The 12,477-nt window shown below is 34.6% G+C and overlaps 1 protein-coding gene across 1 annotated transcript in view; it reads right to left on the bottom strand.

Moving 5' to 3' along the window:
- Ddr (discoidin domain-containing receptor 2) overlaps window positions 1–12,477 on the bottom strand; it is a 191,375-nt gene that overhangs the window by 92,224 nt on the left and 86,674 nt on the right. The window contains exons 7-8 of the mRNA XM_089104637.1: window positions 10,452–10,585; window positions 6,345–6,552 (exon numbers count right to left, since the gene is read on the bottom strand). Of these exons, the coding sequence (XP_088960763.1) occupies window positions 6,345–6,552; window positions 10,452–10,585 (342 nt within the window). The remainder of the gene's footprint in view (window positions 1–6,344; window positions 6,553–10,451; window positions 10,586–12,477) is intronic.

Below are 12,477 nucleotides of genomic sequence, written 5' to 3'. Positions count from 1 at the left end.
ATTTCTTTTTAAACAAATATGACAGTTTTGACATATTGTTTTCCCCTTTTTTTTCATAAATTGAAAAATACAAATTTCTTTTAATCTTTCGAGCGTTTTTTCGACCGAGCTACGAGCTCCTAACATTTGATTTGAGTATACCAACTCTGTATAAGAATCCACAAGAATCCCAGGTAAAACAATTTTTGGTGCTACATTGATCCGAAGTTTTCCTGGTTGTTCCCGTGGATGATAATAGAGAATTGAATTTGTCACCCGTAATCCGTCCATGATTTTGAATAACCATGGTTTTGGGTACCCTGCACTATTTCCCGACGCTTCCCTGGCGTCTAGTTCCGTCATATTTTTTTGATACCCTAAACCATTTCCAGAAGCTTCCCTGGCGTGTAGTTCCATCCTATTTTTTTGATACAGTGAAACATTTCACGACGCTTCCCTGGCGTCTAGTTCAGTCCCATTTTTTTTACCCCCTGAACCATTTCCAGACGCTTCCCTGGCGTCTAGTTCTGTCCTATTTTGTTCATACCGTGAACCATTTCCCGACGCTTCCCTGGCGTCTAGTTCAGTCCTATTTTTGTGACACCCTGAACCATTTCCCGACGCTTCCCTGGCGTCTGGTTCAGTCATAGTTTTATGACCCTCTGAACCACTTCCCGACGCTTCTCTGGCATCTAGTTCAGTCTCATTTTTTTCAATCAGTTTTATTACTAAATTTAATTCTTCATCTTCTCTTTGTAATTTGGACATTATTTCCTGTTCAATTCCTACGAAATCCACTTCTTCGCTTGAATGTACGCCCGCAGCGACAAATTCAAGTTCATCTTCTGTCATTTCGATAGGTCTAGATCTTTCAATAGTTTCGGTAGCAGGTCTACTCAAAACATCAGATAACTGGTATTTACCAGGCAAATACCTAAAATGAAATTGAGGATTTTCTAAAAGAAGTAGAGATATTCTATATAACCTGGACGAGAGTTCGCGCATTTTGTAAAGCTGGCAGATGGGTTTGCAATTATTTAAATGTGAAAACTTAAACTGTAATATGAATTTCATATCACCCAAAGTTGGTAGGAGAACTTTATTATCAGAATATTCATTAATTTCCTCTGCTTTAAAGGAAGTTATCAAATTATCTTCAACCTCTTGAAAAGTACCTATTATAGTCCGCCTAGGAAGAAACCTCGGATCCTCAGAGTTATTAAAAATTATTATTAGAGATTCATCGTTTCTTACCATATTTGCTGAAACATTTATGTATACTTCCAGTCCGTCCCCTGGCTCAATAAGAACTGTACAACCGTGCGGTACCATGTTTCCATCAATTGATCTAAGAGCAATTTCAGCAACTTTCAAACATCTTTGGGGGTAATGAAACTGCCTTTGGTAAAATGACACTACCATAGGATTGACCTATACATTTGTCTGAATTTGAGCTTTTGAATCGCATTTGATTATTAGTCATGTCTAATTGAGTACCTAAATTATGCAAGAGATCCCATCTAATTATAAGCTCAAAGTCTAAATCTTGAACTACGAGAAATTCCCATTCTTTAGCTTGTTTTTCAATTCCATCCGAAATTTGTATCGATATGGTCGCTTTTGCTTGCATACCAACACTTTGGGAATTTAGAGGTTTTATCTTGGCTAAATTAGGTTCAATTCGTTTTATGAAATGTTTTGGTATAAGTTGGAAAGTAATAGAATTTACTAATGATTTGTGGCATCCAGGATCAATAAATGCTTTACATGTCTTATCCCCCAACAGCACTTCATGAAAAATAGGGAATTTTTTAGAACTATCCCAAATTCCTAAGAAGCATAAAAATTCTTTACTGAAATTTTGATACTCAGAATCTTTATTTACTAGTGACTCATTAAGGCTATTATGCTTAGTTTCAGACTGAGTGTTTTCTTTTTCCGTACCAGTCTTAGCCCTCTGTCTAGACTGGCTATTTAGTTTTCCGATACCCTGTCCGAATCTGTCTTTTCTGTACCAGCATTCGGAACTATCGTGGTTTCGGTTACCACAAACGTAGCATGTTTTACTTTCGACCCTTTGTATCGAAAGGTTTGGGGAAAGGGAGACTGTAGCAAACTTCTAAATACAATAAAAGGAAACAAAATTTCATAAAATAAAGTAATAAGGGCCGAGTTTAAGTGAGTCTTATAGTAAATCATTTCTTAGATTACATGCCTTTCTATTTAAAAGTTTTGACCAATAATTTTATCTATTTATGTAATATAGTAAAGTATAAAACATTATCAAATATCGCTTGTATCGATCGCGTTTTGATTAATTGGCATATTTCTTTTTAGATTAATCTCTTTCAATGATAGCAGGGCCATATCCAGGATATTTTTTCGGGGGTGGGTGATTTACAAAAAGGGTTTTTTCGAGAAGGGTTAAAAAAAACCTTAAAAAAATGCATCACAAATTTGTTTATATACATTTTTGTTTTGTTGTTATGAGTCAGACAAACATTTCGGGAGGGGTGGGGGTTCAACCCCCCAACCCTGAATACGGCATCGAATGACAGTGATTTCTTATAACTTGGGTAATTATGTAGAACAGTTTGACAAGATTAAAAAGGAAGAATCAACCAGGAATTCAGCTCATACACTTTAACTAAAAGCCTCACATAAACCTGAAAGCGGGAATGATGTGCTGCTTTGAATGCTAAGGTTAAGATGTCAAATTGCCACTTGTGAATTTTAGATCTAAAGCACTAATGTGTCAATAAACCCTTATGATTGATGTTAGGATGAAGAAAAACCAACGGCATCCACGGGAACGATCGTGGTGCAACTTTTTGCGTGTTCTAAATATCAGACTGGATGATGAAGTTCCTTTGTTTTTATTTTTTTCGTCTTGTGAACAGAGTGAATATTAGTCTACGAAAATTTAAGAAACCATTCCTGCATAGCATTAGTATACTGTTAGCCTTGGGCAAAGCCTAGCATTTACCCGGAGCCAATTAAAATGACTTAATTCAATTAATCAATTGACTCAAATAAAATGATTCAAATCGAAACCGTTCCTCTAGTAAATCATAAAAAATGAATAATGTATGAATAAACAGAAAACTGTGTCTTCTAATTATTCAGAAAGTGTTGTTAATCTTGCATACCAATCCACCTACATACCTAGGCTACCTACATTTTTTATATCAGAGTCCAACAGTGGCGGATCCAGAGGGGGGGGCGCGCCCCCTAGCGTAGTCTAAAGTAGTGTAATTTACTTAATTAACTCAAGCTTGCGTTAATTAAACTTGCTCCTCCCGCAAGTTTATCGGATCACCCTATTTTGCGCCCCCCCCCCCTAAAAAAAATCCTGGATCTGCCCCTAGTGTGCAAGGCCTTACCCAGGGGGTTAGGGGGGTTTGAACCCCTCCCCCCTGTGTTGGTCCGACTCATAAAAGCAAAACAAAAATGAATATAAACAAATAAAGAGAAGAAGGGAAAAATAAGAAAAGAAAGAAAAAAAAATAAAGAGAAGAAGTCGCAGGAATCAGAGACAGTTTCATTCTTTTTAAGGGGAGCACGGCAAATTTATCAGTATCTTAAATCAATCAGGTAAGATCTAGAAAAGGAGTGCAAAGTCCCTTAGAGACAAATATATTTTTTGTCCCTATCTCTAGTTTCACGCAACTCCTAGATGCAGGAATTTCCATCCGTTAGCCCGCGTTTTTGACACATGTGTGTCATTAAAGTTCAGAAGGCGTGAAATATCAAGTTTTTTTATGGTTGTATCGGAATCAAAGGGTTACACACATTGTTGTTGATAGGTGTATACAGCTTTAGGTCTCTGGTGCTGGTTCTTGTGGGGGGATCAATGTTGAGGCCTGCCTTCCCTACGACCGCGTGGAAAGTATGAAGGTGAAAAGGCGTGATTTGGCATTACTAGGGAGTCGAGCTCCTCCCTTCAGGCTCTATCTCCGTGCCCCAGTGCATATAATAGGGCGTAGTTCACGACCCCTTAATGAAAATGGGTTCTTCTCAATATTCCACCGAAAGAAGTTAAGGCAATGTATACATCTAATTTTTTAGTATAATTAGTTGCTTCAAAAACCCTACCAAGGTGAGATTTATGCAACATTGTGTACCACTAAATTCTTGAGGAAAGATGGCACTAGTGTTAATTTTACAACAATAGGAAAATTCTTCGGACTTTTCGGGACTACTTTTTTTCTTCATATAAAACTTGATAGGTCAGCCTACAATAAGTTTCTTCACTAACAGGGAACTATCAGTTTAAAGAAAAAAAAAACTTTAAATGATCAAGAACAGTTTTTCTGATGCAGAACACTGATAGCTTATATTTTGTGATAGAAAATCATTGTAATATAGTTTGAAGGGAATGGATGCATTAACTATTACATTGAATGGATGTATTAGTTTCCACATTTAACCAACTAGCCTTTCATGGGGGAAGGGGGACATCCTTTATCCACAATACCCGATGGAAAGTCATTAAGATAAATTTTCGTCAGAATTGATAAAGAGTAAACACTAAAATAAAATAGAAAAGGATGAAACATTGAAGACGCAATCTTCAAAAAAAGAGGGCAGTGGTTTAGATAGCATAATAAGTTTTCAGCATTACTATTTTTAGGAGCTGCATTTTTTTAAACAATTAGGCGAACCCGTAGAAAAGAATCGTATATATTTGTATGTTAAGCCTTTAGTAAGGAGAGTCTAACTTCTTTATTGAATGAGATAATTATCTGATTCTGGCTTTTATATAAATAAAGACGTTTTTAAATAATATCTATGGACTTAAATATCTTGGTCTGCAAAATGGTATATAGTTTTCAAGCACCATTGGATGAACCAGCCAACTATTAAACAACGAAAGTAAAGCTTACACCGAAATAATACGGGACTTAGTGCTTATTTATAAACGAATTGGAAAGAAAGGCAACAACAACAAAAACAAACCTAAATGCGAAATTTGACTTGACACCAATCTGAATAAACTGATTAAATTTTTGTAAATAAATTTTGGTTTATTTATTTTTGCTCAGAGAAAAATCTGTTTGAATAAATGCAGCTATTAGTAAAATTAAGAAATGAATGAGGACAATCATAACTGATCAAAAAATCATTTATGTATAATTACTTATTGATCGCACTAAAATATGAAAAAGATAAAGCAATGACGGCCATAAACAAAAAAATAGCCGACACAAAAATTATCCGATTCTTCCTCCTAGGTATATATTGATTGGATACTAAATACCTTTTTATTGCTTAGAATTGAGACAGGTCTATTGTTTAAGGTCGATACTACCATCTATTAATTGTTTATGTCTTTTCTCTTCTTATAATTTCACTGTGGGTAGTAATGGACTCGCGTGATGTAAAACTATTAATGACAGTATTAACTCGTACATATTTCCTGTAGCTAAAATGGGCGTTAATGCAGTATATATCAAATAAAAAGATGTTGACTTAATTCCTTCGTACGATAAATAGATTTTTAAGAACCAGTTCTCTCGCTTTACCATGCTTCTTAATCTAATATGTAAAGTTTTAGGTTGCGCAGGGATGTACATGAAAAATCAGCACCCCACACTAGGCACGTATAATTGAACCCATATATCAATTTTGACAGGTAATCAGCCTTGTTACATTTATAAAATAAGCATATTCACAGTTTTTAAGAAAAGCTTGCCATATGTCGGACTCAATATTAGTATATAACTTAAAATTTCAGGGCTATTAGGGGGCGTAAAAATAAGACATAAACATTGTTGCTGTCATAATGTTAAGACTCCAGAGATTTTAGAACTATAGCCTTTGCAGTACTTTGGATAGAAAAGTTTGAAATATTCACCCCCCCCCTCCCTTAAAAAGTTTCGCGTAGCAGAGAAAGCATCCAAACAAGGACGTGCCGTTATTAGTTTTACTTTTAGTTCTTCCTCTAGTCCTCTGGTTTAGAAAGTTTTGGTAGATAGGCCTACTTCTGGCTATTTTCACTTGTGTCAGTGGCAAAATTATGTATCAAGGTAACTGTTGAGATGAGGTTGTGGATTTGTACTGGGTGAGGGCACATGGGATATAACGTAAAGCTGCAATTGTATTTACTATCACACAATAAATTTTAATGATTTTTTTCCCGCAGGGTGTTATCTGTTTTATCAACAAAAATAACTCTTGCAGTAAACAAGCAAAATAGTGTTTTTACCTTCTGACCAGACGGGTGCAATCCAACTGGAAGTGTTCGTTTCAAGCCTCATTTAAGATTCTAAAAGGTATCTTAAAAAGCTTGCGTCTTTTTCGGACATACAAAAAAATTGAACTTTTCTATTCTTATTGTTTATGACTCAAAATAAAAGACTTACCCGACTTAAATGTAACTTCGCTTATAAGTATCCATTTTGCAGCAAAAAATAACCTTAGCTTAACAAATTTGCCAAAACGTTGATGTAGCTTCAATGTAATGTTTTTTGGTGTCTCAAAGATTCTATCTTCTTCGTGCTTATACGCAATTGCATCCCCTAAATACTGTTTGCCATCTATGCTGAAAAAGGCGTGTAGCTCGCTGAAGATCTAGAAATTTCACTGGTATGAGAATAGTCCTATAGTGTGGCATATCGATGCATAACCTGAACCGACACGCTCCCAAAAGTCACAGGAAAAACATAAGCTATCTGGGGAAAAAATATGGGACGGAACTTTTTCAACCTTTTTTTAGCCACACGCAACAGCTCAGAAGCCAAATCTCTTAAAGGTTGTTGCAAAGCATGGCAAGCGAAATGCTGATAACTGAAAAAACGAAGAAGAGAAACAGTAAAAGTCACTTTGTTTTTTTTATCTTTTATTTTAATCCATCGACCAACAAGGAGAATTTAGGGTTTTGGACCACATCCTAAAATAAATATGAAAAATGTTACTTTAATCACACTGTGGCAATATTCAACAGTTTGTCCATAGTTGTAATCCTTTAAAAATTAATTTAATCCCACTGTGCTAAGGTCTGTGCTTTCTCGTTCCCAAAAATATATTTGCCATCATTTTTTGTGTTCAACGTGATAGGTTCTAAAAAAAAAAATATTCAAGACTTTTTTTCGTTTCTTTCTTACAGGGAATATTTTTTTTTTTTTTTTTTTTTTTTTTTTTTTTTTTGCATGAGAAAACTGTCCAATCCTTTGAAAAGAGTTTTAATCTTATCCTTATCATCTGTATTGACGGGATTTTTACAATGGAGCAATGAGTTAGACCAGAGATATTAATAATTAGGACCATAGGTGCCCATGTAATTAGCTGATAAGGTTAGCTCAAGGCAAGTAATTAGGTGTTAAGTCTCCTTACGTATGAATTATTTTGGTAATCTATTATTTAAATACCTAAGATGTAAGACAATTTTTTTTCTGGTCAATTACTAGATGGTTCTAGGGCATATAATTTAAATAAGCCATGTATATATATATGTTTTTTCCCACGCTTGGAACGGCATTTACTACATCACATGTTACCTAAATTTAAAAGTAATAAGTGTTATTATACTAAATATTACTATAGTAGTATAACATAGACAATCAGGTAGGTGCATATTAATTAACTTAGGGTAGCGGCAACTTTTTTTCTTTTGGGAGGGTTCGTCCAAAAATTTAATTCGAATTAGGTTCCCTGATTTGGGGGGGGGGGGTCAGAAGGTCTTGTTTGAAACTGTAGACATAGTAAAGAGCTAAATTCAGTACTCTGTTACCACCGTAATGGAAATTCAAAGAAACAGTTTGTGGTAACGAACTGTAAGTTAGGAGCGACTCAGGCCAATAGTGACTGAAACTGTAATGACAAAAAAATTGATAACAATTGATACACCATGAGAGGCTTTTCATGCTGATTCAAAAAATATACAACATTCTTTAAGTTTATTGTTACACATCAAAAGCTACAAGCCTGAGAAAATTTGCCTGGCTTCTGAAAAGGGGAGTTTCAAGCTCCTCGCAACAAAAATGTGGAATCTTGCATCCCCACCCTAGAAAAAAGATCATGGGTGTGCATTTATTTATTATGATCTGTATTTTTTTTTTTTTTTTTTTTTTTTTAGGGGTCATCGTATTGAACCAATGGTCCTAGGGATTGGGAGAGTGCTTATTCGAAGTGAAAAAAAGAGTTCTAGTTTCATTTTTAAGTTACCAAAAGATTGTGCGACAAGAAAACGGTGTTTCTGCCATTTGATGCCAACAAACTATGATTTTACCCCATGGAGGACAAAGATGCTATCAACTGAAAATCTAGATATAGCCCATCGATTCAAAAGTATGTAGAAAACTAGATATTAAGCTCCCTGACTGAAGGGGAAATAATACTGCACGGTGGCACATTCATTCATGAAAAGCCACGATAGTCCATTGTGGTTCATTTGTGTTCATTGTGGAGGCGTAGGAGGGTGCTGGACGTTTAAAAGAGCACATCTCAATGCCTCAATTGTGCAGCTCTCCAAAAGCCTTTGGATAAATAAAGAAAAGGGCAGACTTATCACGGAGGAGTTGGGGGATTAAGAAAAACTCTGTCATCTCCCTTCATTTTGAATAAGCCTCAATAAATGTGCTGCGTGGTAACCCCTCCTCCTTATTGGAAAAAAAATCCAATAAGGGAAGTGAATAAAACAAACAAAAAGTGATAAAACAAGTGAATCCTTATTAGAAAGTGAATAAAAGCTGCTTTACACAGTAGGCTACCGCTTTTCTTATCAATTTTGAAAAAAAAATCGTTTGTTTATTGGGCACGAAGAAAGAGAATTAGCATCCTTAGGAGACTTTTCTGTTAATTCCCTACCACTACTTTTTCCATTTATTTACCTCGAACAAAAACTGTTCCCCTCTTATTTCATTCCCGAACACCTCGGTTTTTCCTGTTCCGTGGAATCATTTTACTGATGCTTACCGATAGCCGGTACGCGTAGACTTATAGCATAGACTAACGTTAACTGTCCCAAGCAGCACCAAATGGCAGTCAAACAGCTGCCTTAGTCCCCAATACTGACCCGCGATGTATATTCTTATGCTCGGAAATAAATTAGCAACTAACGAACAATCAGTGCACTCTTTACGAAGTCGTAAACTAAACAAAACGTACGTTCTTGTTTCGTTTGAACAAAACAAAACCATATCCTCAAGAACAGGGTTGTATTCTCGGCACTCGCGTTTTGAACAGGCCAGCGGTTTTGGGTAGCACTGAGCTGCAAAATCAAATCGTAATTTTTCGAACAAACTTTTGGAGTGTGCAAAAGCTCAAAAGAACTAGAGAAAAACGTTGGTGGTAGTGAGTTAACGGAACTACAAGTCAAAAAAGTGGTAGTGAATTAATGGAAAAGTTCCAAAGTACGCGTAATTTCTGAAGTGTGAGATTATCGGAGACGATATTTTTAGTTTCTTGAGGAGGGGGTGTTCCAAACATTCAAAGCAAGTCAAGAACCTTAAGAGAACCTTATTTTGCCCTGTCTCATTAAATGGTACCTTTTGGCACATACATTACGTGCCAAGTTCCTGTTTACGCCACAATTCCTGAACTTATGGGTCCCACTCCTAATCCTTAGTCAAGTTACGTCTTTCTGGCCAAATAAATGTAAGTTTTGATTTTAATGACTGTTTATAAAAAAAAAATATATAAAATTATAATTATAAAAAAAATGAAAAAATCACACAAAACATCTTCCTTCGCAAGTTGCTACTGCATACACAACATCAAGTTTTCAATTAAGTGAAAGCCATACGGTGGAAATTCCCAAGATTATTAAAAGGAAAGACAAAAAATAATGAGTCTCACAAACAAGCTGTCAACCGACCATTAAAGTCCCTTTCAAATCATGCAAGGTTTAAGCTGATAATTTCTGAATTATAATCCCCCACCTGTTCTTAGCGTTAGCCCACAATCTGCCACTACACCCCATTCCCATGGGTCAAAATCTATCTCCCTACTCCAACAAATGTTATTACACTAAGGCACCTTTTTTTTAATCCCGTGATTCCCCTTTTCTTTATATATAAGAGATTGAATTCGACAGATGAGGATAGGATTTTGCATAAAAGTACTTTAAGGATTTTTATATGCACGTATCCGAAATCATCGCTTTGAGAAAACAGGAAAAGGGTTGGACGTTATGACAGCAGCAGAAAACAGGATCAAAGCAGTGTAAAAGGTCAGACATGCCTGTTACCACCAATTTCATGTTTATAGAATAAGTGGTTAATCCCACTGAAGAACTTAAAGATCAAAAACAAAGTGAACGAAAACGGTCGTGATTACAATGAAACAATCTGAGCCAGTTTGCAGGAAAAAATTGGTGTCGACGTCCACAAAGTACACACACACACACATATATATATATATATATATATATATATATATATATATATATATATATATATATATATATATATATATATATATATATATATATATATATATATATATATATATATATAAAAGCAACTACCTACCTGCACATCTTTTGTAAATTGGTTGTTTGTATAAACAACCATCGACGAAAAATCTCGAACAAAATCAAACTGAAAAACAATTTCGATTGAATGGCTGTTCCGTGTGTCGTTCCTCCATCCCACCCAATTCTGAGCTAAAAAAAAATGAAAAGAAAATGAAGGAAGAGTACGAATCGTGAAACTTCTAGAACTCGAAGAAAGAAGTAGAATTTTTTCAGCCTTTTCTTAAATAGCCTTTAGGCAACAAGTTACGTAGCTTCAGTACTTGACAAAAACTTCTTGCTTCAAGGGGTAATAAATCAAGCTAAGCAACTTAAATGGTAGCTTTTCAAACACAGGGCGTTGTCCTAATTATCTCTTTAAATTCAAACTGCCAGAAAATAGAAAGATAAGGGCGGAGAGGTAATTTATTACTAAATATTGCAATATAAAACATTATTGACACCGTCGCAGTTTTTCAAGTTTAGCGGTCAAGAGAGCAAAATCTCACTGAGTGATCCAGTAGCGTAAACCAACAACCTATTAAGTATATTTTTCTATTTGTTCAGTTGAGCGAATTGTTTGTTAGAAACAACTAGTAAGTCTGCTTATGAGTAATGAACCTATACGACAATTTGGGGACTTAGCGATACTTTTCTATTTGAAAATTACTCAAAGCAATTTTTCCATTTACGAATTGACGTTTTGCGACTTTTTCAATTATTACGGCCAGCTATTCAATTTCAAGGCAGGAGTTTCTGATGCATATTGCAATCGAGTTTTTGAAGTGAAAGTATACTTATTGTTAGTTATTTTTACTATACTTTACTTACTTACTTTACTGGATTTATTGTTACTATACTTGTTACTTACTGATACTTACTGCCAAAAAAAAGAAAAAGAAAAGGGTCAAACATTATTTTTTTTTAAATAAAGAGGATGTCATAAGGCCGTAACTGTTATATATTGCCGAAGTCTAAAGGTAAAATAAAAGGAAAAAGTGAGATTTTAAATCGTTTTTCGAATCTATATTTTGAAACAACTAATCGATTTTGCTTCTCCTTTTTTATTTCATACGTTAGCTTCTCCATTCATACTGATTACTAAGATATGAATATTCAAAATAGAATAAAAATTATTCATGTAGGCCAATGCCTTTTCCATAAATTTCTGCTTGAAAATATGTTTTTAGTTTAGTTAGAAATGCTACTGGTAGTAAATTGAAGTAAACTTCAATAAACTATACAAACTTGAATAAATTAAGAACCTTTGATCAAAGACAAAAACAGAAACATTATTTTAATGGATTTTCACACAAACGTTGCTGATTTTTTAAAGAAAAGCTAAAACTTAAAATGTGACAGGCGAAGTTTGCGTTACTTGCATGATTAAATAAAAAAAAACAAGTTTTTTTGACTGAAAGTAAGGAACGACGTTAAAACTTAAAACGAACAGAAATTATTCCGTATATGAAAGGGGCTGTCCCCTCCTCAACACCTCGCTCTTTACGCTAAAGTTTTTTATTGTTGAAAAAATAGAGGTGTGAGAAAGTCAAACTTTAGCGTAAAGAGCGAGGCGTTGAGGAGGGGACAGCTCCTTTCATATACGGAATAATTCCTGTTCGTTTTAAGCTATAACGTCGTTCCTTACTTTAAGTTAAAAAAAAACTAGATTTTTTTATTTAATTTTTGAACGTTTTTGAATTAATGCAGGTTTTGATTTTGGTTCACCGTACATGAATAATTAAAACAAAATTTGCATATTAATTTTACATTTATTGGTTAAATGGCTTTCTCGAAACTTGTTTAATTTAATTTACGAACGTTTTTATTAGTAATAAATATAAGTAACTTACGAATTAACTTACGTTACGAACTTCTATATTCATATATTTTAATACGTATATTAGGGGGTTTGCCCCCTAGTCAATACCTTGCTCTTTAAGCTAAAGTTTGAATTTTGTTCCAATTCTTTAAAAATGACCGCTTAATCACAAAGGCCGTTAATTAGAATAAATAGCGCTTATGAAAGTACTAAAAAATCTTTG

Source organism: Artemia sp. Qi Xiang Cuo, chromosome 18, assembly GCF_049724085.1.
Source record: "Artemia sp. Qi Xiang Cuo chromosome 18, ASM4972408v1, whole genome shotgun sequence".
NCBI lineage: Eukaryota > Metazoa > Arthropoda > Branchiopoda > Anostraca > Artemiidae > Artemia > Artemia sp. Qi Xiang Cuo.
The sequence above is the reverse complement of the archived record's forward strand: the minus strand, read 5'-3'. Positions and strand labels throughout refer to the sequence as shown.